Below are 26,111 nucleotides of genomic sequence, written 5' to 3' on the forward strand. Positions count from 1 at the left end.
ACAAACCTAGTGCACGGAAATATTCCAGCACAATTGTACTACTCTCCTTTAGATCTTACTAAAAAATAATGAAGTTGCAATGTATAATGTATATGCAGTTGATTATAGCTTCTATGGAGATGAGGTAACATCATGGCTCGTTTCTGCCCTCTAGCGGACAAATCAAGGTATTGTAACTTACTCAGTGTTTCTGCTTTGGCCGTCTCGACTCAACTATTAACCTCACAAGTAGAACAGAATATTGAATAAATTAGACATTCTGCAGAGGATCTGCAATTTTGTGCTTTTTCACGTATGGGCTCAAGTAAGTAATTGGATAAACGTTGGTATTTTGTTATTAAAATGGCACATTTATTGCTACATTACTGTTATATACACAACAGTTCTCAATATCTACTTTATATATAAAAAATAGGAAACTGGAGGCACTTTGAGGACATAGCCTACATAGATGCTGTCCTCAAACATGAGTGAAGACAAAGTTTTGAAGCAGGTCATCTGTTGTTGAGGACAGGAAGAGTCTGTTAACAAAGAACATCAAGTGCATGTTGATACTTTGATACTGCAGACACTTCTTTCAATAAAAGAAATAAAAAATACAAGTTTTTAGTGGCCACTTTCCATATCACGCTACATTATTCCTTGCTGAAAATCTGACGTAGTTTAAAAAGAAAATAATGTTAAGGGCCAGTTCATAGGGCAACATTTGTGACAAAATGTAGAGGTAAACCAAACACTATTACATATCAACACCAGCTTACAAAGATAAAGCTGATGAAGACTCATTTTACAGCTGTGCATACTTCTTTAATGCACATACCAGTCAAGGACAAAAACAAATTTAACAAATCAGTTCATCAAAGATGAGAAATTTTAAGTGAGTTTGCCTCTCAAAAATTGTACATCAGGTTATAAGTCACCTTACATTTAATGACACAGACTCCGAAAAACCAGCCTCAACGAGTGTCACCCTTCATATAGATGTTCTGAGTCGGATGTCACTTAAGTATATATGGTTTTATACATCTGTATTTAAAAAAAGGGTACAACCCAAAAGTCCTTGAATGCAACATTATCCAACACGTAGCAGAGAACTATTCAGGCACTGGTGAGTAACCATTATCAAAACTCCCAAAGTCAGTAAAATGGCCAAGGCCCCCCTTTTTGATTCTTCTTATGCTTCGGTTCAAAACAAAACAGTGACTTCTGTTGCAGGTTGAACACGTCCCCTTTTTCCCTTTCCTCAAACTAATCAACAAGCTCATCAGTAAGCTCGACATCAGGGCGAGGAGATGGGGCGTGCTTTAGAAAAACATTAACTTTAGGAGAAAACTTTCTCCAACAGAAGAAGAATCTAATTACAACTGGCCTGACAGTTTTGTGTTGAAACAGGCATTTAAAAACAACAAATGAGCAATATCAAAACAGGTGATGTTACAGCCAGATGTTCATTTTGTCATTGCTAACATTTCTAAGCACCTGGCACAAAAGGAAAAAAAAAACTCACTTTGTTCCTGAAATCTAAATTGAGACTTGTTACAATAAAACAACGTAAACACAAAAAGCATTCAAAATGAGAAAAACAAAACTCATTCAACTATCTTACAAAGTAAAAAAAAACACACACAAAATAAAGATAAATCAATTCTACAAAAGGAAGATTCTTATAATTCTTATACGGGTTTGCAATTGTTCAAAAGGGGGGGAAAAAAACACAAAGCACTGCCAAACATAGAGCAAAAAACCACGAGTCAGTCGATGGCGATTGAGTCAATTCTTCAGCAGGTAGCAGTAACACTCATGATCCCTTTCAATACTTAATTATTTCTGTCTTAGCAAAATGTCATCCACCACAACAAAGATTGTGGTGAGTCGAGTGAGTTCACAACAACGTAACAGTGTCTTTGGGTGTGATTCAACAGGCACAGGCTGATGTGACACTAGCTGTATTGGGTCGGAGGGTTCAAACTGACCACATGGCTGAACAGTGAGGATGCCACCTGTTTCCGCACAAGTCCAACGGCAGCCTCACAGAGGGAAGGTATTGAGTCTTTGCATCGGTGGTTGGTCTCTCTCCACCATTCTTTCATTCCACTTGCATGGCCACAAAAAAGAACAGATGTACAGGACTCAGAGATAAGACTCAGGGATCCAAAAAATAAAAAAAATCTAACATAACTGTGAAATGCGAGTCTGTCACTGTGGCACCTTTACAGCCAAAACAAGAAATTTTCACCACAGCCAGAGTTACCATATCATATCAAAGAGAGAAGACTCTCTCTAATGGGCCTTCAGTGGCTGGATGTCTCCAATTTAAATCAGTCATCAAATGAGACGATAATAAAGTTGGCTATTTATAACCAAACACTATTTGTTTTGTTCTATCATTAGATATAAACCCATGTGTGCCTCCTTGCTTGTAAAGAATGTAAGACCTCCTTTTCAGATGGGAATGCCAATAATTATCCTATGATAAAAAATCCTAACTCTGCTCATGTGAGCAATTGATCCAAAAGTTTTATTTGATCCAAACAAGTTTTGCTCCCAACAGGTAAAGCAATTCTTCAAAATGTCTTAAAAAACACGCTCAGAAGAATGTCCTTATGTCCAATTTTCATGCTCTCCAAACCAATGTCCTCAATTCATAGTTTTGTCAAGATCAGTAAATGTTTTCCTCTTTCAAGAAGACTGTGCTTGTTTCTTTTGTCATCGTTAGGAATGTGGCCAACTGCCTTGTAAGTAATGAGGTGTGTGGGCGTGTGTGCTTTCCAAAAGTTGATTAACACACACTGAGATGTATGACAATTCAAGATTAAGGCCACGTGTTCTTGGGGCTGTACAATCAACAGGAACTGAAAGACAAAAGGAGGGGAAATAAAGTCAATGTCTTTCCAAAATGAAGATTGTTATACAAACATAGTATTCATTATTTCATCTTGCAGGCTTCTGTTCTGCAGACTGACCTGAGAATTACATATGTCCATCTCCAAGACCAGGGTGACCCCCACCAAGCTGCATCTGGGGGTCCACACCTGAAACTTTTTCCTCCTCTCTCCTCTTGAGGCAGGCAGCCTTTGGGTTCAAATTACGCTCTAGAAAAGGACACAACAAATTAATAACAGTCCAAAAGAAAGGAAGCAAATCTCATAAAGCTTCGTCCTTATTCATCTTTTAAGCAATTAGATAAAGTCCTGAAAGCAAAATAAAAGATGGATGGGAGACAGAAAAGGGGAAAAGTAAGGCAGGAAAATGAAGGTAGGATTAAAAGAGAGGTGTTTGGCAGAAAGCAGAGATGTTTCGTCCTCTAAGATTGTCCCTTTTCTTCTTCTTCTTCTTCTTTAGTAAAGCAAAGGGATACCCAAAATTGATGCTACACAGCAAGTGAGAGCAAAATTAAGGAAGAGTTTTTATTCTGAAGGGTGGACTGTTGTCTGGTTATGACCGGAGATGGTTGGTTGTCTCTGTGGATCAGACCTTCTTTTATTGGCTGACCTACCTCGCACCTGCTTCTCCAGGCCCAGTATGACCTGGACAGCCTGCTGCAGGATGATCAGCTTGGTCTGGGCCTTGTCGCTCTGCAGGTGGACCTGACACATCCTGCCCAGCTCTCTGAAGGCTTCGTTAATGTCTCGCACACGCACCCTTTCTCTAGCATTGTTGGCTTGGCGGCGCCCTCGCTCCCTCTGCTCCTTCTCCTCGGCAGTGAGGTTCTCATCAGTCACCGTGACGATGCTGCAGCCAGGAGGAGAGGGGGCGTTTGAGGGGCTGGTTAACAAACCCAAATCACAACCCTTCCTGAGCATAGGCTATATGTACACAAACACTGCAGGTCATCTGCTTTAAACCTGTTATACTGCTTTAACTCCATTTCTTCCTTCTCAGAAACTTATTTCTGTGATTAGAAATCATTCATCTTTTATGTGTACCTCAGAATATTACTAACTTCAATCTCTTAGCTCAAGGTAAGACCAGTGGAATTGCATAAGAAGATCACAGTGGAGCGAGGCTGCAGGAGAGTGAGCGGAGGGGCAGTTTTCTTTTTTTTTTTCCCATATGTACTAAAAACTCAAATAAATTGACATATTGTCGTCAATCAAACAATTACGTTTTGTCAGTTGAAAAATCACTAAGTGATTTCAAGCCAAGAATAAAGATACTGTAGATCAGAATATAATAGATGACAAGGCGTTCTAAAATCTGCTCTAAAGTTTAACCAACCAACAAAGATTAACTTTTTGGTCACTAGGGTCCAGGGTGGAAGTGGAGGGGGATATGTTGTTTGTCCAGCAGAATAAGAGAAGTAATGAGGAGGGAGAGAAAGGAGGAAACACCCTCTGCTGTTACAGAAAAAGCCACAGAGACAAAGCTGAGAAGAAGGACTGAGGATATTGTATTAAATACATCAGCAGTAGGAGACTGATGTATTTATCTGAATGTGAGGGAGAAGAGGTCGCTTTTGCCATCTGTAAAAAGAAAATGATAGAGGAAGGGGAGAAAGAATAGAGAGATGGAAAGGTCTCTCACAAAAAAAAGGTGGCAAAATGAAAGGGTTAATGGCTGAGAGACAGGGGCATGCAGTACACAGACACTGCAACAACGCTGAAGACGGGTTAGGACACATGACAAGCTGCTTTCATGCTATCAGGGCTGTCAGTGAACAGACTATGAGTAGATGGCATCATAACACTGAATAAACATATCTGATGTTAAAAGTAAATTAATTTAGCACAATGAGGCAACAGTGGAAAAAGAAAATGTGCAGAAAAAAAAAGATGTGTTAATCCAATAAACGGCGAGGAAGAGACACATGTAAAGATTTACACAGTGGAAACAGACAGCCAGTTTAAGACAAAGCAACACATACACTGCATCAGAACACACAGCAGACCTGTATGTGTTACCAGGGGATGAAAACCTCAGAGGATGAACTGAAGAATGGGCATGTCTTAAAAACACTCACAGCTTCATTTCCTCATCCCATGTCCTTACATTTCATCCCTTTTAGGGTGCACTCAAAAAAGTACAATATTACTTGGATTACAAGTATTAATAAAAATCAGGTAGAATTGATTTACCAGCATGAGTGGAGTAAAATCAACTACTATGAGGTCTTAAAGGACATATTCAATGACATAAAAGGAGCTTGGAAGTGAAGATGTGTGTGTTTTATTTTGCAAAATAAGCATTTCCCCTCCTCTTCTTTCCTCCCTGGACACCCACTGACCTCTGACTTGCTGCTCCAGGTTGAGAATAACGTTAACGGCCTGTTGCAGTACGATCAATTTGGTCTGTGGTTTCTCATAGCTCATATGGAGCTGACACATGCGGCCCAGCTCCTTAAAAGCCTCGTTGATGTCCCGCACACGAAGCCGCTCACGGGTGTTGTTTTGCAACCTCCGTACTTTCTCCCGCTCAACCTTAATCTCCACTGGCAGATCTTCATCGTCTTCCTCATCATCCAGACTGGCAGATGAGGAGGGAGGGAAACAACAGTATGGGTACAGTTCACTTAAAATTGCTTCCCAAGAAAATGCAGTACATTTTTCTAGCAGTTTCAACACCTCATTGAAAAGTTTGAGAAAAAAATCCAGAGTAACATATTGGCTATAGAAAAGTCTGTGGTAAAGGTTGCTTACATTTCAGTTTGCAACTTAAGCTTCATACAAGTCCTTTCTCATCAAGTGTTGCTCTTGTTCTTTCAGGCATTGTTAATGAAACTGTTTTTTAACCTGTACCTTTCAAATTGGGTATTGAGGACCAAATATTCAGAAATAAAAACTATTTTTTGTAAATGGATTCAGACTTTTCTAATATAAGGTTTAAAAGAAAGAAATATAACAGAGTACCCTCTAGACCTGTATACAGACTTGTACAAAAGTAATGCCACTCAATTATCACTTATGGGCCTCCATACATGTGGTTGTGACTGTGTCTGTAGAGACCCTGTCCTCTTTTTGATTTTGATGTTTTGGTTTGTTTTGGGTGACACAGGATGTTTCTCATTCCAGTTTGAATGTTGCATTTTGCAACGATCAATGCTACTGACTCTACCTTTAAGCCTTTAAACATTATGCACTGATAAGAGAGCATACATTATGTGTGAAAATAGAAAAAGTTTTGGAAACCTTGTTCCGAGGTGGCCCTTGATGTCTTTCCTTTCATCATCAGACTTGTCAGTGAGGGAGCAGTTTTCATCATCCTCCTTCTCCTCTCGTTTCAAATCAGAACCAATGGAACGTTGAATACTTGCTATCAGGCCTGCACAATGAGTTAATAAACACACATACTGAATAATATGCATAAAGAACCAAACATATTTATTTAACTGTTATAAAGTGTTAATGTATTACTGTCATTTCTGATAGACAGGTAATTAAATTAATACAGAGTACAGATCAACAGAAAGTCTCACCAGCAAAACCATCAGGCTGAGAGCCATGCTGAACAGATGCAGGGCCGTGGTGCCCTTGCATAAGACCTCCACTAGAGGGCAGACCAACAGAGTCCTCATGGTGACTGGACAGCTTCGGGACAACAATTTAACATGTTAGATTTATCTTTCAAAAAGATTTTAGTGCTAGAGTAAGAGCAATAAAACATCCTTGATTATTACATCAAACTTTATTAAGTCATTTGGGGACTTCTTATACTGCTTTTCATTTATCTCACCAGTCCAGGCAGGCGACTGGCCATTCCCAGGGCTGCGCTGGTGAAGGCTGCAGGTAACCCTAAGCTAGATGAGAGCAGACTGTGCATTTCAGCCAGGCCAGTCCCGCCCTGTCCACTGGCGTGACGCTGAAGAACATTGATAGCTTCGTCCAGACGGTCTTCCATTTTACTCGGCTAAAGGGAACAAAAAACAGTGGAGGATGAGACTGCAGCAGGAATGACTGTTGGTGTCATGTCTTTACCTCTGTCATTTGCTTTAACAATCTGAAGTTGTAACTTCGAAATGGAAAAATAAAAAAAGAACTGTTGACTCACCATGGACTGAATTCCCTCCTCAAAGTTGGGTGAAGGTGTGACCTGACCCGAAGACCGAGTCCACTGCGATGCAGAGCCTGAAGAAAGGATGATGTGTTAGTGTTATTACTCCATTTCTCTCCAAACAAATATGACATACATGTCTTCTTGTTCACAAGAAATAGTTTGTGCTGGGTTCTTCAGTGTATGTTGCATGCTCAATCAGAAACACTAGGAAAAGTGTGATTTGAACCATGTGCTGAAGGTATATCTGTTCTCTGACACATTGGAAGCACTTCTTATTTCTAAATGAGGCTCATTATATTACTTGTTTAAGAAGAAAAGATAAGCAGAGTAGGGTTTTCTGGCACAAGGTCACCAACTACCGAGGTGCACGGAGAGTGAAAGGCTTGAAGTGGTCAAAAAGCTCACTTGTAGTATGCGGATCAACTTTATAAGAACAATGCGTTTCGTCTTGTGGCTGATCCTGATCACTCATTTCAAAGTAGAACATTTCATATTTCAGTTTATATTGGGTTCACGATTAAAACCCTCAGCCCCTTTTTACTGCCCTCACTATGAACCAGCAGCAGTATTTGATGTAAGACACGTTTGTGATGAGCTCACTCAAAACGTCAGTGCAGAGACAAATGGGGAAGTGAGCTCACCTCTATATTTTTACTATATTTTCCCTTCCTCTCTCATAAGCTATATATGGATGGTGTGTGTGTGTGTGTGTGTGTGTGTGTGTGTGTGTGTGTGTGTGTGTGCATGTTTGCATGTGTCTCAAAGATCAAGTAAAGGTTAAGCTGTATATGGGGAGAAAACAGTTCATAATTGTTGACAGGCTTATTAAAATTGATGATGTGGAAATTTTACCATCATAAGTACAGTTCAAATCTCAGACACATGTATTGAAAAGACGAGACATTCTGAGAAGAAGCATTTGCTGAATCAGATTACTTCCATGTCAGTATAGTGTTGAGTGTCATTCTATGTTTGTTCAGAGCGAGCATGAGAAAATGTCTGACTGAACTCAGTGACACAGTCCAAATCTGGGTTATTTTGATTCTGTGAAATTATTTGATTTAACCTTTTGGCAATGCAGTTTTTTGACTGACCTTTCCACCAATTACATGTAATGTAATTTTTTTTTTCCTGAATGGTATGTGGCTTCTCATGTAATATGATTGTATTTCATCAATTACTACTTGAAAAGGTAAAATAGATACACCAGTCCAACTGATGGCAAATGCCAGTAAACAGTCATCGATGTAATGCATGAATAAATAAATAAATATATCACTTAAACGCTAACAACACAGAGCATTAAGATTCCTCAAAACACAAGATTAATTAATTTTAAAAACATTAAATACTACTTCTAACCCAATAGATGGAGCTACATTGTCATGACTAACCATTTAAGTAAGAACAAACAACAAAACAGATTCAAGAATATATCTCTTCCTTCACAACATGAAAGCCCCGAACGGTGACCAAACAAAACAACAACAGAGGCCAGCTGACCTTAGGAAATAATGACTGGAGCTATTCTCTCACCTGACACAGCCTGGGGAGAGCCAGAGGGCGTCGATGGAGATGGAGGGAAGGCAGAACTGTCTGAAGGATAGATCTGGACAAAAGAGTATTTGATCAACTTACATACACCTATTGGCTTCACTTCTATTGCTATTGCTATAGAAAGATGATATGTAACGTTTAAAGTCTGACTGATTCGTCTATATTGATCTCATACTACTTACAGATGCCAGGGCTTTTCCGATCTCATCACCTGAACTTCCAGGCACTGTTCCTCGATTGGCTTTAGGGGAAGAAAAATACTGTTTAATTGGATCCTATGAACAAAACCATTGTGCTTAAAGACTTGTACACGTAAAAAGCCAAAAAGAAAAAGCTCAAAGAAAGAGAACACTTAAGGATTTACCCAAAGTGTCAGTGCCGGCAATAGGGGGTGTGTGGCTGGGGACTACGAAGCTGCTGGAGCTGGAGTGGAAGCCAGCGGGATGAGCCCCGTTCACCTCACTGCCATGCAGGGGGTAGTTTTGGGGTGAGAGGGGCAGTGGCTGTCGTTTCTTGGAAGTAAAGATAACCAGTAATTTAATTGCAGGACCAGACAGAAACTCTCAATGATGTATTAGTCAAAAAGTGCCAAAGACCTCACTGTGCTCTCTGAGAAACAAAAGTCCAACTTATTAAGACAGAACTCACCAGTCTGTCTTGGGGGTTAATGGCAGTGAAAGGGCCATGCTGGCTCAGATGGGGGGGGTTGCCCAGCATGGCAGAATACCCGGGCTGAACCATCGACCGGGCAGAGCCCCACGGATCAGAGGGCGGGTGGTGGCCTTCTGTTAGGGAGCATCCAGAGAGGAGGAAGAAGGGGGAAGTGATGGGTGAGGATAAAAAACAGCGACAGGAGATGAGGAGACAATGAAGGCCACATATGAGACATGTCACATTACTGTGATGACTTCATTCAACTGTGATGCACTATTCAGCACCCGGGCACCACAGGGTGTTTATTGACATACCGCTAAAGCTGATAGGTTCATCTGCTCTTCATAAGGGTATCATAGGCAACTAGTTACACAACCACAGAGGCTATGGAGGAAAAATCCAGTTTGCTATAAACTGTTTAGGTGTGTGATACATGTAACGTGATTTAACAACAAAAACTGTCCTGGTCAGACTGAATTTTCAAACCTAACACAATGGACAAGAGGTTTTGAAAGCGGGTTTGCCTTTACTGACCTTGCATGTAGAATGGTGGTGGGTAGACGTTTCCTGCCTTGGAGGCCGGGTAGCCAGCATTGTCCCTGTTGAAATCCTCTCCTGAAGCCGGTGCATAAACCTAAAGAAGACAAACAGATGACCAAGGGCAAAACTGTTCAGCTTAGTGCTTGACAACTTTATTACAAAGCACCTTATAACTGTCAAAAGCTTATATGGTCTGTCTAATGTGAATGTCATGCATGCAGTACATGCTAATTTTGTTATTTTTCTTTGAAGAGAGCTAATATGGTATAATGGTAAAATGGTAATAAGCTAAGATGGGAACTACAAACCAGTTTTCTATCATTTTCAATTTTCTTATAGACTTTAAACAAAAAAGACATTTGGATTAAAAACAGCTATTTAAAGTATGTGTTCCTTCCAAGGCTGGAGTCGATTTTTACTATCTGGTTTTACTACTTAATTCAGTGTACAGGCTGTTGCAACATGTCTGCAGACTGAAGCACTCAGCATTATGTACTGGATGTGCAGTGTCAGTGATTACATTGAGTACTATCTTCTGTCTCTGTAGGGCCTTTACATAGTATCCTTATGAACAGAAACACACTGTGAATGGTTTACAGATACATCATTTGTACGCTTTAACACTGTGCGATGTTGCCACACAATAGGAGATGCAGTTGGATTTGGAGCATAGTATAATGGGTATAAAAGAAGCAATGTTCTGAACCACCACAGCTTTCCGAATCAAGACTATTCAAGGCAAAAAGCAAGTATCAAACTGTGTCTGCAAAACTCAAACCCAAATGGACTGAAGTTTTCCTCTGTAATTTGATTAAACACAGAGAAAAAGGAGAAGGAAATGGGGGAGAGGAGAAGAGGGAATGGAGAGATGCACTCCTAATTACTGAACCATCTGCCGAATCCTGGACAGCAGCCAACTCCACTGGCAGCTGGGATAGAGGGATGGGGGAGGGAGAGAGAGAGAGAAGGAGAAAGGGGAGGGAGGAGGCGGAAAGGAGAAGAAGGCGGAGGGAGTGGGGGCTGTGGGGTATAGAAGAGGAGGAGGAGGGGGAGGGGGACAGAAAAGAGGAGGAAATGTGTGTCCACAGAGCAAGAGTAGGAGGGAAAAGATGAGGTGGAGTAAGGAACATCAAACCGCAGAATGGATTCCCTTCAGCAGTCTGAAGAGTACACTTGGCAGGGGCGAGAAATGTGGCCATAAAGTAAAGGACCTACAAATACAACATTCTATAAATACAAGCTGCAAATGAGTGACTTGGTAAATGAGTGGCTTCCCCCTACTTTCTTTTTTTACTTTGCAGTCTAGATAAACAGCTGTAAGAGCTGGATGTCCTGTTTAGCAGAGATTAAACCGCTATGCAAGCCAAGGAGAGGCTCAAGATGCCAAATGGAATGTGAAAACAGGCGTGAAACATGAAAACATGGATTCCCGTGGACTGACAGAGGTGTACAGTTTAGTGCTCCAATGTTTGTGGCTGTTAGTACTCACCGAGGAAGGCAGGCCAGGGGGCACCTTCCTGATCTTTTTTGGCTGCGATTCTGAGGGGAGGAAGACAGACCAAGATCACATAAGCGTGCTAACAAACACAAAGACGTTCACCTATTGGAAAAAAAAAAGTACATCCACCGATGAGGGATTTCATTAATGCAGACCCCTTTCTTCTGAAGTCCTGCTGAACCAATCCATCCATCTGTCCTGTTTTGTGACTACTCATTAATGCCTTATCAAAAGATATTTTAATCTGATGTTGTTAAGTGACTCGCATCTTTCAGAACCCACTGATTTCGCTCCCTTCAACTTAGCAGAAGTGAATTTCTCAAACACTTTATTAAAACTCCAGCAGAAATGATTTTACACACTCACTCAAATGTGGAGTCAGTAGAAATGTTTGTTGCAGCTTGTAAAAACAACATTCAAACTGGGCCCCCTCCTCCTGGGCTCATCGCCACCAGAAGCGCACACTCACTCCAAGATTTTAGCGTAAACATTTACTGCCTGTAGCTACACTGCAAGCTATCAGAGAATAGGCCTATTACATTTGTTTAATTGAAAAGCTGAAAATTTAGCACGCTAGCACAAGCTTACACCGCCAGTGTTTGGCACCTGCCTGTCCAATAGAGTACAGACCAACTCTGTGTCCTCGCTTTGGAACGAGATTCATCCGCTTGGTGTTTCACCTCACTATCATTATATTTTATCGTTTTTGCCGCTACATCCACGTCCGTTATATTCACCGGTTTGAATCCTGTCCAATTGCTGAATTGTATCCACTCCTAAATGTACCTGTGCACTAGAGCTGGGTATTGTCCACAACCTCACAATTCTATTCGATTTCAATTATTTGGGTCACGTATGATTAGTTATCGATTCGGTTTTATCGATTCGCTATTTATTAAATATATAATAAATCATACAGATGACAGGAATACCCAGATAACTCATCACAGTACCTTCTGATATTTGTTAAATAAGTATGTGTGTATTATTTGTATAGGTTTAGAACAAACTGACTAAAAAATGAATTTTATCGTTGCATTATTCTTTAAGAAACAAATAATAAAACATTAAAGTACAGTATGATCTTAAGTGCACATTTGTGCCCGAGCTGCATTGCAGTAATAAAAATAACAGTTCTGTAATGGCATGGACAAAAACTGTAAAGTGACCAGTTGTGCCTGACCTGAATTCACAGTGCCCCCAGTGGAGAGGGGCGTCGATTTCAAGATATCCCTGAATCGATATTGAATTGGGAAAATTACAATTGCAATGCCTTGATGAATCGATATTTTTAACCAGCCCTACTGCACACTGTCATTGGCTGAGGGAAATAAACCAACTCCCCACCCAGAAATGTCCTTAGTCATCCAAAACAACATAAAACATGAAAATAATGGCAGAGGAAAAATGCTACTGACTCTGCATTTAAAAAATAATCAGAAGATAGTAAAATGTCTCTGAAATCAAATCTGTCATTTTGTCCAATATTTTGTTCTTAATAATCTTACCAATAGGTTCCTGTGCCGGTCTCCGACGAGGGTTGTTTCCATCATGAGTGGAATAAAACTGGGAGTTAGACTTCAGGCCAGGCGGGGAGAGGGCATTGGGACTTGCCATGGGTATCTCACTAGGCATAAAGCCCGGCTAAAAATGGGGAAAATAAAGCACAAGCTCATTTAGTGTCAGATTTTAGTTTGAAATAAATATAGGAGTAAAGGAAGAATTAAACAGAAATAGAAAATGAGGGACATCATTTTTCAAATAAGGGCATGAGAAGAGGATACAGCAGCACAATAACCTGTCGTTGTAAAAGATTCACCTGTGCTGGAAATGACGAGTATGGTCCTCGCTCAGCTTTTCCTGTTTGGAAAAGAAATACCTTATCAGGTCATGATTTTGAAAATAGGGTCTTTATGTCAGTTTTAAATCACAATCTGGCTATTCTCCATCCTCCATGTGGGTGCCTCCCATCTGCCATGTGAGTCTATATGATGATGTGTGGTATTTATGATTGCGAACAAAACAACAATAAATTGGCCCATTATAAATGGTTCAGGAGCAATTGTGCCCAACCTCAGTTCCCTCCCCTGACAGTTAAACAGAGTAGAGCTATAGTCCACAGTAGTCCCAGGGGAAAGCCTTGTTTGTGCATGGGTACCCTTTACACCCGCCCCCGTCCCTACTGAAACCCCCTCCTGCACTGAACACACAAACAAACCCATCCTCCACATCCTCCCTGATTACCATGCTCCCTTCATCCACTGCCACCTAAGCATAAATATGGTTTGCCCTAAAGTGGTACATTAGTGTCTAACCGGTGAACGGCTTCTCTCTCAAACAAACAACCCATTGTTCTGACTCAGTCACACAGTCCTCTGAAATAAACTTGTGTATTTGAATAAGCACATTTGTCCTTCATCTGGTACTATAATTAGACAAACTAACCCTGAATATCCCTGATTCTCTTTAAGTTTTAAAAAAGACGATCTGAAAGTTGTGGTCACTATGTTTCAACAGCTTAGCTCAATTTAAACTTTCTTACCAACAATCCCTGATCCAAATATAGGGGCAGAGGCAATGCCCTCTTGCTCACCATAAAGGCCTTCTTCTCCATAACCCTGACGGGGGGAAAAAAACATGAATTAATTCTCAATTTACTTTGCTTATTTTCAGAACATTCAGTTAAATTTGTACATCAGCTGTGATACAGCGGTGCTTGTGCATGTGTGTAGTGGTAAACCAGATCAGTTGATCTGTGATCTGTTCAGATCACCCCCCACAATGTGGCCCTTATCACACAAAGAAGATATGTTGGGGTATACAGCATAAAGTCTAGACTTTTAATCATGAAGCCTGTGGACTACTTTGAGTTGTATAAAAGCATTTTAGGAATTTTAGAACCATGGTGTATGTAATTAAAAATGGCTTCCCATACATCTTCAGAGATTTCTGTACTGAGTTTTTGTTCTTAGTCATTTCTTTTGTTTAGCCCTGGATATCACTATATGATCCTGTAAAGTGCCATAGAAAAAAAAGGTACTGACCCCTTAGTGCCAGAGACATGACGAAGAAAGCAATCCGTATGTTATGTTTGGGCATATGTTCATAGTTGAGTATATGCATCCTAATAAAATTCCTAACCTGGAGATGTCGATAAAAAATGTGCTGATGGTAAGCCTTGGGACGGCTGTAATTGTTGGAGTGACCCAAGGTTTCCCTCAGCATATAAGTCCATTATTGTGACAATATCGCTGTCTTTCCAGATAGAGAAGACTAAGTCTGCTAAGGCTGGAGGAAATGCATGGTTGTGGCTGTTTGGACTGTCTTTGTAAACTTTAGGCAGGTTAAGGTAAGATGGGACTTGTTGCCATACTTTGAGGGAGTGAAGTACAATTGGGTTGTTTATATAGGTTATTATTAAGTATTGTGTGATTTTTGTAAGCCACAAAACCAGGTAGATCAGTCCAAATTCATAATGTGTGTGATCCATCCAAGTTAACATAGTTTGATTTGGCCTGGTAGGTGGAACTTACACTGGGTACATCTGGTCATTTCAGTGGTTAAAATCTTGAACATTCTGAAATATTTGGCTGTTTATCTTTAAAACTGCAGACCTAATCTGGATTTAAGACAGGAAGGTCTGAGGTTGAATGGATTCTCTGAGTCTGAGTCAAATAAACCAACCAACTGTATTTCTAGGAGATACACAAAAATGAATGAGACTGACTAATGCTTGTGACGGGGCTTGTGCATAGCTACATTATGAAAGATGATTTTTATTATATTGTTAAGCTTGATGTAACATATTTTATTGCTCAGCTTAAATGTTTGATATACTTCACATGTATAAAATACCTTTTTGTGTGTGCAATCTATCTTAATTTATAGTGATGAAACTGGTGCAGAGTCAGTTTTGAAATGAGGGTCGAAAAACGTATCTTAATAAATGTGTTTGTGTGAGTAAGGGGTATTGATGAAACCATTAATCAAATCTATGTTGCATTTCTCTCAAGCTCTGTGGCATGACATCTACATAGCCCCATTACATGTATGAAATGGGAACATACCCTTCCCTGGTTGAATGACGGATTGTTCTGTTGTCCTTGCACCCAGGGACTGGACCCACTCCTCTCATCCATTCCTGGAACACAAGAAGCTGGGTTAGATGGATTAACTAATGGGAGGCAGACACATTTGTTCTAGACATTTACATTTACTCTTTGCAAAACTAAGTCTAACTTCGAAAGTTGACCTGCTTTGATACAGGTTTTTCAAGCTGCTCAAAGTAACCCCCACTAAAGAGCTTCACTTCACAGCTCAAATAGTGACAGCACAGTGACAGCGCTGTCACATAGCGTAGATATGAGCTGTAGGAAGTTTGAATAATTAACACCCAGTATGAGACTCCCAGAATCATTGTAGACATTCTTCATTCTCCCACTCTCCTTTACATTTTCCTAGGCAACAGTCTTTCATTTCCCATCGATTTTCTCACATTTTGCCTACACCTTCGCCTAAATGCAGACAAAAGGACTCGAGCTTACATAGCTGACACACGTTATCCATTGGCAGAGTGCTACAGCTTTCAGTGATTTTAAAGATTGGCGAAGCAGAAATTTCTGCCCGTTCCCTTTCTCTCTCAATCTCCTCTCGTGCTGCAACACAGCATCTCTTGGGGAAAGCTGAGGCTTAATTGTGTACTGATTTGCATAATTGTGCATATTAATGAAGCTCAGCTCTATGAATATTCATATTTTTGTTTTGTTGTCTAATTAAAAAGCAGAAAGGGGAGAGAGAGGGGGGTAGAGGCAGGCTAGAATCATGACAGGCTCAGCAGTAGAACAGAATGATGGGTCCACAGCGCTGAGAGCTGCTAGATTGCCGTGACAACTGTGATCTATACGCACGACACCAGCAGAATAAGAGATGAAGGAGACAATGTCTTGTCCCCTCTCAATGGCTGTCTGTCACTCTGCATGTCAATCAAAGACGATAAAGAAAATGCATGAACCACTGGTTTACACTGAGAGCCATCAGTACCAAAGCAGGAAAGGCTCCAATTCAACCTTTTTGGGGTTTTCGATTGCATTACAGTCCTGTTGAAATGTAAATTAGTAGTAGTAACTGACAAAATCGGTTATTTTAAGTTTACAGACATAGGGAGTTTATGTATGAAAGTGGTCCACTGGATTCAATGGATTGTGAGGAGGGATTAAGGGAAGAATTATTCACACCTGAGGGGAGGAAATAATTGGATAACTTTTTAAAAACTGGGAATGTAAACCAGTGTTGCCCCTACCATTCATTTGGAGTGGTGTCCTCCCGCCCTTCCCAAAGAAAGGCACAGAATGCTTTATTAAATGGTATTTAATTCATTTATATGCATCCTTTTTTTAGCAGAGCAAGGGCATATCTTGATGCGTTTGGCTGTCCTGAACAATGTCTCTGCTCTACTTGCATGTTCCTACTGAGTGTGGAGTTTATCCATGTTTCCAGTATTAAGCCTGAATGTGCTCCTTTTTTGGGTTAACGGTGAACTGAACAAATCAATTTGCAACCCATGAACGAGAATGTAAGCATAGGAGACTGCTACCTTCTGAGGTACCAAGAGTTATCGAGCACTGTGTATCGAAGTCTGATATGCGGCACTGGGCAAGCATATGACACGGTTCCACTCTGCTTTTCAAAATAAAGCCCCATCTGTATTTTCTGTGAGGAGATTACCCAAGTTTTCACACAATGCTTTTATTCTGAATTGTTTTCTAGGACAGTTATTTAGTGAATGAAGTCACTGCTAAAAATTCTTTACCAAAGATATCACTTTTGCTGTATGTAAGCTAAGTTAATAATTTAAACACATCAGGTTATGGGCAGTATTTATTCTTTTATCTCCATCTCTGCTTCGCTCAGCATAATGGTTTATGTGCCTGTATGTTTATTAAGCACTGATTTTTAATGGTATTTAAAATGCTGAAACCTGTAAAGCAACTGAAACCAACACGGATAGGTATGTCAAACCAGCCTGTTAAGTGAAGAGTAATTAAAATACATACCTTATTGATATGTATTTATTACAGTTTACAGTTGAGCACACGTCTTTTTGCTCATTCCAGTATGGAATCGATCCTTATGATATTTATGAAAGCAAGAAACTTTAATTTAATATATTTGATTTGGGTAAAACTTGTGAGTGAATGGTTTTAAGAAGAGATGGGAGTATAGGAGGCTCTACTGAAAAAAGAAGCTTGGTGCAGTAAAAAAAGAGGAAAGAATCAATGAACATGCACTAGTTCACTTTTTGGACTGTGAACTTAGTTCAGAATTAAAAATTGTGAACAATGAATGTGAACTAGTTCATTTAAATATGATTGACAGAACTTTGAGCTAGCTCATTTGAAGTGTGAACTTGCACAACACTACATATTTCACACACAGAGCTAAGTGTAGACAGGTTCACTAACTATAGGAGATAAGACAAAGTCAATAGCTTAAGGGTTAGAAGAACAAAATCCACAAAACAAAGATTTGACCAGACGTATACTGTACATGGTGAACTTCACAGACCTGGATCACCAACACATGCTAATGGTAAACATACTGTACATTGCTGTGTAAAAATGTGGGTCAATGTGTAACATGCCACCACAGCATTGTTATTCTGTGTGAGTGCCTGACTCACACTGTTTGAATGAACAATACTTCATTTTAATGAAACACCATTTCACTTTGATGTCTTTATTTCACAAGCTCAGCTGCATCCGTTGATTGGTAGAGAGGGGGAGCTTTTAACTGACAACAAACAGCTAGGGTGAAACAGGTACCTGCCATAAAAAATTATCATGTGAGGAAACTGGCATTGTTAACTTGCTCTGGACATTGTATATAAGGTCAATATAGTTCAGAAAAAATAGACCCCTCTGAATTGCAGAATATCAGACCTCCTTGTAGTTGTTTTCTTGAGACTTGCTTTCATGTGGTTGTGTAATGATTTCTCCTTACTCAAATACATTTAACATTCAGCATCTTCAAAAAAAATATAAAACAGATGACAGAATGGGTGTTTCAATTACCTTCTTTGTTTGATGCAGAACCCATAACATCAGACAAATGAATTCACTTAAAATAGCCCTGCATCAAGATCACCATCTTTGTATATATAATATGGAAAGCGAAACAAAAGTATCAACAAGTCAGGAACACATGTTTGATTTGGTGTTCTCATTAAGCCTATTGTCAAAGACTGGGTTTAGAAAATTGTGTTACCTCTTCCTCCCTATTCTGTAAGATTTATTTGTTTGAGGCTCATGATGTCCTAGTTACTGTTTTTATTTTATACATGTTATAAAGTGTTGACCTCTGCACATCTTAGAATTTGGTGAAATTAAGAAGTGCTTCAACAAGAACAACAGATCCCACTGCTGTTGGGACAATATTAATTTTAGTTTTTAAATTAGATTTCATTAGTGGTAAGAAATTAAATCACATTTTGACCAACAAACTTCTTTAGAATGCTGTCATTTTTACAAATGGATTTCCATTAGTAAGTCCCAAAATCAATAGGAAACAATGAGTAGTGCTCTACTCAGACAGACTAGCAGGACCATAAAGAGAAAAATGAAGAAAAGGGTGAGTAACATCAGACAAATTTTATGGTGAACCCCAATGCACTTCTCCTCCCAGCATGCAACGCCCCTTTAAGCATGGCTAGTCTATAATTACACAGGAAGAGATACTGGGAACAGACAGTTGGCCTGAGTCATAAGCTTCATGAGCAAAACTCTGGCACATACATTGACCAAATTTGTAGACAAGCCTTCGTTTTTACAGGAACAGTGCCCCAGGCACCTATAACTGTGTGTGCCTCTTTGTCTACACACCTTCTTCCTTCCCTTGGCAAGTGAGTCATACAGACACAAAACATGATGTCAGACCAAAATCTCAAGAGAGTGAACAATGTTAATGAAATACTGAACAATGTAAAATAAAACCTGGCTGTTTTAACCTGTGAGTCACCAGAGACTTCTCAAACACAACTGTGCTCTCATCCACTAACAAATACACATTACACTTCATAAACCCAACTCTGACCCTGTGTTAAATAACATTAATTTCAACAGTACTACCTGCCGGGAATTCACAATTTGAGAAGGCAAAACTACTTCACAGATCTGTTTTAAATATTGATCCATTTTATGCAAATTTGAAACTTCCCCCCTCCTGCATGGCAACCCGTATGAAACTTCAAAAAATACATTTTTGGATTCTCAGTTTCAAGGAACCAAAAAATGAAAGTGCAAATGACTTAAATTGACTTGTTTGAGTGACTGAACAGACACAGAGATATTATCATTGCTAAATCTCTAAAAGGAAGGCTCCCCATAGCCTCATCAGGGGTTGACATTAAGCTAAATTTGCCAATGGCCCTCCGGACCACTGGTTTTCAAAGATCACTTGTAAACACTGGCCCAGGAATGTTTCTTTTGATTCGAAGAATAACAGTCACCAATTTAGGCTACTCTTGAACCATTCTGATGCAAAAGTAAATTATAACTTTTATTTAATTAACTGAGCTCTAGTTATAAAAATATTTAGTATTTTTCTTATATTCATGTGCTCTTGTTTATTCACCATGCTGGTAACTGTAAGAGTCTACTTAATCTGATTGATATTAATATGAGGCTGTGATAGAGCTGGTATTTTTATGATCACCTTTCTCTCCTTCTTTCTTCTCTGTGAGAAACTCTTCATCCTTAGATCTTTACTTTAGGAGCTCTCTTAAGGGCTAAGATGCTTTGTGAATAACTTTTAGCTTTAACAGGATCTAGTCTTTAACTTTAAGGGGAAATTTAGCTGCAGCGTGTTCCAGCTCCAGCTGTCTGTCACTGTGGCTGAAACTTTTCTCCCTTCTGTTTACGTCATGCCCTGCTGTCACTCTCGACTCTTCCGGTGATTTTTTCCCTTTGAATGCTGATTCAAGCTCGGCTTTTGTCGGGATCTGATGGTTTTAAAACCGTTTTACCAAACGTGTTTTTTATTAGAGAAAACCTGTACAATTCGAGAATAGCAAGCGTGCTCGCGGGAGGGACAGCAATGAAGCAGTCGGCTGCCTTTCAACTGTGACAGACGAGCGCGTGCACGAGCGCTTATGATACGTTGATGCTGTAGCAGTTATTAGCGCAACGTTTAAAAATATTTACTGACAAAACACTGGTATGACAGGAAAGCGCTGTGAAAATGAGAACGTGTTACACTCTATGTTTTTTTTTCCAGGCAGTATTTTAACTGGCCCGTACTCTGTCAATCATTCATCCAGTTATAATGTCGAGCCCTACTCATGTTAAACCTCCACATATCCAAAACCTTTAAATTACATGGCAACTGTTTCATAAAATAGCAGAAAAACAGCGTTTTGTGTACAGTTCTTTGAAAATCAACACAATAGAAAATCTATCTATTTTATAAGTGCTACGAATAATAACAAAAGTTATCTAAAGTGTGAAGTAAATCCAAACCGTGTAACCTTGTATATTTAACTCTGTTTTAATCTTTAACACAATGATGTAAAAATGATAAAAGCTAGTTCGTCATAGGCTTTGGAGATGTTGGGAGGCATATTTTATAACTTTGAAAGCAGTCAGACTAGATATTCCCCCCTGCTTCAAGTTGTCATGCTAATCTAGGACAACATCTAAGGAAACACTAAGTATTCCACTCCTGCATTATAATCTACTGTAACTACTACTTCTACATTAACCACTGTTAATCTCTATGTGATTGTTTGATCCTTTGGAGTTTGAAAGACTTGTAGCATAATATATTTAACGTCTTTTAGATTGCTAAAGCCAAACGCAAGTAGTGCAGTTTATCATTTAAACAGGTTTGTGCCCCCTTTTTTTTAAACAACAGCATTGTGTTATGACATGAAATGGAATCATCAAGGCTTATAATGTTCAAGTAACAAGCTATTCTATGAATGGATATGTTTCAACTATTAAAGCTGCAACTAAAGTTTTATAAGTCACTGTGTTTACCTCTTAGCAGGCTACATTGTAGCTTCTAACTGAATCCGTGTGGTTCGAAGTTTTTTTTCTCAGACATCTGAGATGTGTTAAGTTGCTACAGCTAAAAACACTCAATTTGCTTATGCAGCTGCTTCAAAATAAAAGCATCTTAAAGAAATGGTAAAAGGTAAATGTGTAAACCGGAAATTAAATGTGTTCATCTATGAGATTTAGCGGAGCTACAATTATCCGTGATCCTCTATAACGCAGGAGTAACAGCATTCACAGCCACTACCTTGCCCACGGGTCAGAGCCACAGCCTGCTTCTCTTAATTATGTTGGACTTAATACAGCGAGACATCAGTTTAAACACACCTTCAGCAGGTAGACCTGCAGTAATGAAGGTGCTAATCCGTGCTGCACTTGCTTAAGTGGCACTGAGCCAAACCATTTGAGCACATTGGCCATCAGGGGATTCAATTTACATTGTTTGTTGTCACAAATCAATATGTTATGTTTCTTTTATTCACTCAGTCTCACTCTCTCTCTCTCCCAAAACAAAATGGTCTCTTTTGCCATTGGTGTGATAAGGTAAAATAATTTGCAGCACAGACCAATTTTCTTTTCGCTCTACCAGAAGTTCACTGCTGTTATTTATTATTAAAATATGTACCAAAGTGATTTATGAAGGGCAGTTCAACACTAGCTTTAGATATGAGCAAAAGACTTGAGGTAAACATGTCCAATTCTTTGTTGTTTCATTTTATAAAAATACATTTTTTATAGTCAGATCTAAATGAATGGTGCATTTATTTCAATAGGGGTAAAACAAACAGAAAGCCCGAAAATCCAAACAAATGAAAGAAAAAGCAAACCACAGGTTAATTTTTTTAATCTTACCTGAACCTCCAAACTGACTGCTGGCAAGAGTAGTTGGTCGGTTCTTGCCATTTGAAACTGGAAGCTCAAACATCTGAAATGACAGAAATTAAAACAAACTGATGCTGAGTTTTTTGCTTCCCTTTAGCAAGTGATTATTAGTTCAATTCATCCAATTCTATATACTGTCAAATCCACCACCGACAAGGGGAATGAAGAAACCTACACAAAACAGTTCTAACTGCAGCGACAGTTAGAATTTAAATCATGCACCACCGCAAAAGAGTGTTGCAAAACTTTAATTGATGCAATAGCACTACAGTCCTTTAAACCCTGACCGACTGACCCAGTCAGAGACGGCCTGAAATTCATTCATTTTTCAACCTACAGAGCCCTTGTACTGTTCAGAAAACATTATATAAGCAAAATTTGTATGCTATTATGTGAGCATAGAATAAACTGCTAAAGATGCATACCAAAAATTCAAGCAATCTTTGGAGATATCTTACCGCGCTAAAATCCAGCAAGTCGTTGAGCTCCTTGTCTGATTCCACTGCAGCCATTCTCTGCTGCTGTTCACTTGGGTCTTTCAGTCTCAGCAATTGGCTACAGGTGGAGGTGAAGACAGTGTGAGTATATTTGAAACATGGTTAGATACTGTTACCAACAAAAGTTCATAACACAAAGACTAAATATAGCCAATCAGGAATTACTGTTTTTTCAAATACATATTATGTGACAATAGAGCAGGTATTACTATAGGATCTTTCAACAAAATATTAAAACATAACAAAGGGAGGGTTACATACATATAATGAATGTGGTTTGATGCATTTGAATTTTTTTCACTACGCTGAAAGTGTCAAACAAAAGTTAAAGAAATTGCATAACTGGTATGATAGAGGTACAGGTTATATAACCCCATTAAATTATCTGTCTTTTCACTTAAACACGTATTATGGTTGAACAGGAGATATGGTTAAACCTGTCTGAGTGCTGGAGTTGATGCATCCGCTAAAAGTAATGTCTACTTTTGTTGTTGTGTCCTCCTTTCTCAACAATATGAGGCTGGTAAGTATAACATCAAATAAAAGAATATTGTTTTTGACCAGGGACAATAAAGATACACACAAAACAGACAATGTTCAGACTTGCATCACAATGTCAGTCTAATATCTATTTCTCATTTACACATGAGATATGGATTCAGGTAGGTGCCTTGAAAGCAGTTACTGCAATCACAATGACAAGCATGAAATACAAAACCACCACATCAGCTTGTCATAGAGCAACACTTACATTCGTGGTATCTATCTTGAAAGATCAAATCAACCATGAATAGCTGACGCCTACCTGCTAATCTGAAATACCAGTCTAGTATCATACTCTTGCAAGACCATCAGAGTATAACCCAGTTTTAAGTTCTGAAAAATTTCGCTGCTAGCCCACATCTACCATGATTCAGCCACAGGCCCATGTAGACTCGTTGTTACTCAAGCTCAGGCAGCTTCCTCAAAACATCTTACTAGGCTATTAAATAGTGACTGTGTGGTGGTTCAGCCAGTCTATATCAAAGCAAATTTAAGTGTTAAACATATGAAGAAGTATTAGTTGTGTCATGTGCTTGGCAAACCAACACAGTCACACTGCAACACAAAAAAACAGGCTAAGGGAAATCCTAATGTTGTGATTTTGTTCATAGTCTTCGTATGTATTGATTAAATCTATTGATTAAATGGCCTTCAGTTTGTGATCAAGCAGACATTAAATTGATGAGGGTTTTTGTTGATGAGGGTTTACTTATTGCAACTGTTGGAAGGATATGGTGTTTTTTTCTAGGCATCATATGTATTGTCATTATTTACAAACTTGTGCAGTGGACATTAATTAAGTGGACACTTCAACATCTTTCAACTGCGCCCTGAAAATGGCTCACCAACTATGTACAAATGTTGGTATCTAATTCATTGAAAATACCAACATTATTCTCTAAATTGCTAAAATTACTTGATTCAAAAGAGACCACTGACTTGAGTGCTGATTTGTGAAAGATACTGACGTAAAGTCATTTAAATTGACTTTTAATCAACAATAATACAAACTGGAGCAATGGATGGCCTAGTGGTTTTGTCCAATTTGTATGCTAATGATTTTTTTAAATGTATTACTGATTCTTAAATCCTTAATTATCCTGGCGCTGTATGTAATCTGACAACTTTAACAGAACAATAATAAAATCCACGTTGATAACACTAACTCAAAAAAGGAAACCAAACAGCTGAAGACATGAAAGAATGCAAACATTACAATCTGATACAACAGGTAATAATAACACAATTAACGACTTACACGAAAAGTGTAATTCCAAAGAAGAAAGCCTAAATATTTTGGCACATCTCAAGAAATGTCAGGCTCTCATTTAGCTGAGGTCAAAATGGGGGATAAGTGTTTGGCCCCTCCTAACAAATGGAAGTTGCATACGCTCGTCTTGAGCACCCCCACGTTCCGCCTGCCCATTTGGGAAAGTTTAAGGTACAAAATGCCAGGAAACAGCTCATCCCTGAGGTCAAACAAAAGTTACGGTGTGTTTTGATGCTTTGTCTGTGGGTTAAAATCCTAAGGGACGATTTAAATGACTTAAAAACCTGTTGCCTTCCCCTCACGTCGAGCAAGAGGACGGGGGCACCAATGAACACAAAGACCCGGGCCACCAAAGTTTAGTTTGAGTGGCCAAAACGCAATTAACGAGAATTAGTATCTTTCCCCCTCAAAGCCTCGTTAAAAGTTGGAAAAAGTGTAATTAGATACTAGCCTACATGATGCAGTTAATTGAGATTTAGCTGCAGTCTTGCTGCTAGTTAAAGTGGTGGGTTGTTGGTAGAGGGGTCGAGTGTGTGTGTGTGTGTGTGTGTGTGTGTGGGGGGGGGGGGGGGGGGGGGTGCAGATCCCGAAGTTATACATTTAATAAATATGAATGTACCATTGCATCTTATTTGGGTTATAATTTGGACTAAAGCAACCAAGGCGTCGTTAGTAAAACTATCAAATATCGCTAACAGGTGGAAGAAACAGCAAAGCCAAAAGCAGGATCGTTACAGTTAGCTTAAAACAAACCATTAAGAGCTAACGTTTCCATTCTTTACTGAAAACATACTTACTCAAACCACAGATAGCCTACCAGGATTCCGGGCAAACCAACTCAGACTGTGTACATATATATATATATATATGCTAATGTGCTGTAACGTTAAAGCCAATTGAAGTGAACAAAGAAGTATTTTCCATCACACATAAGCTGGTAATAGTTCGCTCAGGCCGAAGGGACAAAAATCCGAGACCCCGCTTTTCCCGGCTGAGGCACTCGGTTACAACTTGAACAATACGCTTAAAACTTAATCATTTGTTCGGTCACAATGTGGTCGGCTTCTTCTGTTTCACATGCATATGCTTGTAATGAAGGTGTATTAAAGTCTTCGTTTACCTGAATTCAAGTCTGTAGCATCCAACTGGGGGAAAATGAACGGCTGGAGTAGAGAGAAAAACAAAGTTAGGGATAGGATCCTTCCCCCCGTGGTCCGGACTGAGGGCTTGATGAAAAAGAGGAAAGGCAATACGAAGCACTCCTCCGCCACCTCGCCTTGTTGTCGTCTTTTATCACGAAACTAAAAACACGTCTCTAACACAAACCATAACTCCTTTGTTAACCGTTTCCGTATTGTTAAAGAAATTGTAACCATTTCATTTTCCAAGTAGACATTTTAAGAGCCTCAACATTGTCGGTTCCAAAGGAGTATCACTCCGCGGGACTGCCAACGGGAGGACATGGACGCTGAAACATCAGACGGTGTTCAACGTCAACATAAAGGAAGGAAACCGAATGAGGCGGGTTTTAAACAGCCTTTATTTTGACGCCTCCGACATCTTTAATACCGCTAAAAACCACTGTTTTGTGGCTTGTACGTGATCAATAATAAGCAAAGTACCGCCGATTC

The 26,111-nt window shown here is 39.4% G+C and overlaps 1 protein-coding gene across 2 annotated transcripts; it reads right to left on the minus strand.

Moving 5' to 3' along the window:
* Positions 1 to 339: 339 nt before the first annotated feature.
* tcf3a (transcription factor 3a) lies at positions 340 to 26,028 on the minus strand. Of its 2 annotated transcripts, none has more exons than XM_061044469.1 (20): positions 25,601 to 26,028; positions 22,629 to 22,725; positions 22,141 to 22,213; positions 15,307 to 15,380; positions 13,782 to 13,857; positions 13,059 to 13,099; positions 12,748 to 12,883; positions 11,231 to 11,280; positions 9,736 to 9,835; positions 9,196 to 9,332; positions 8,912 to 9,059; positions 8,730 to 8,788; positions 8,527 to 8,599; positions 6,985 to 7,061; positions 6,670 to 6,843; positions 6,413 to 6,524; positions 6,126 to 6,258; positions 3,497 to 3,732; positions 2,964 to 3,092; positions 340 to 2,852 (listed from the first exon to the last, which is right to left on the minus strand). In XM_061044469.1, exons 2-19 carry the CDS (start codon positions 22,680 to 22,682, stop codon positions 2,971 to 2,973), a joined length of 1,875 nt encoding a protein of 624 aa, XP_060900452.1. In that variant the 5' UTR covers positions 22,683 to 22,725; positions 25,601 to 26,028; the 3' UTR covers positions 340 to 2,852; positions 2,964 to 2,970. The 2 variants fall into 2 exon arrangements, with proteins under 2 accessions (XP_060900452.1, XP_060900450.1); XM_061044467.1 differs by lacking the exon at positions 3,497 to 3,732 and adding an exon at positions 5,225 to 5,463 and having other exon boundaries at positions 25,601 to 26,017.
* Between the last annotated feature and the right edge of the window lie 83 nt (positions 26,029 to 26,111).

This window comes from Labrus mixtus, chromosome 8, assembly GCF_963584025.1.
Source record: "Labrus mixtus chromosome 8, fLabMix1.1, whole genome shotgun sequence".
Lineage (NCBI taxonomy): Eukaryota > Metazoa > Chordata > Actinopteri > Labriformes > Labridae > Labrus > Labrus mixtus.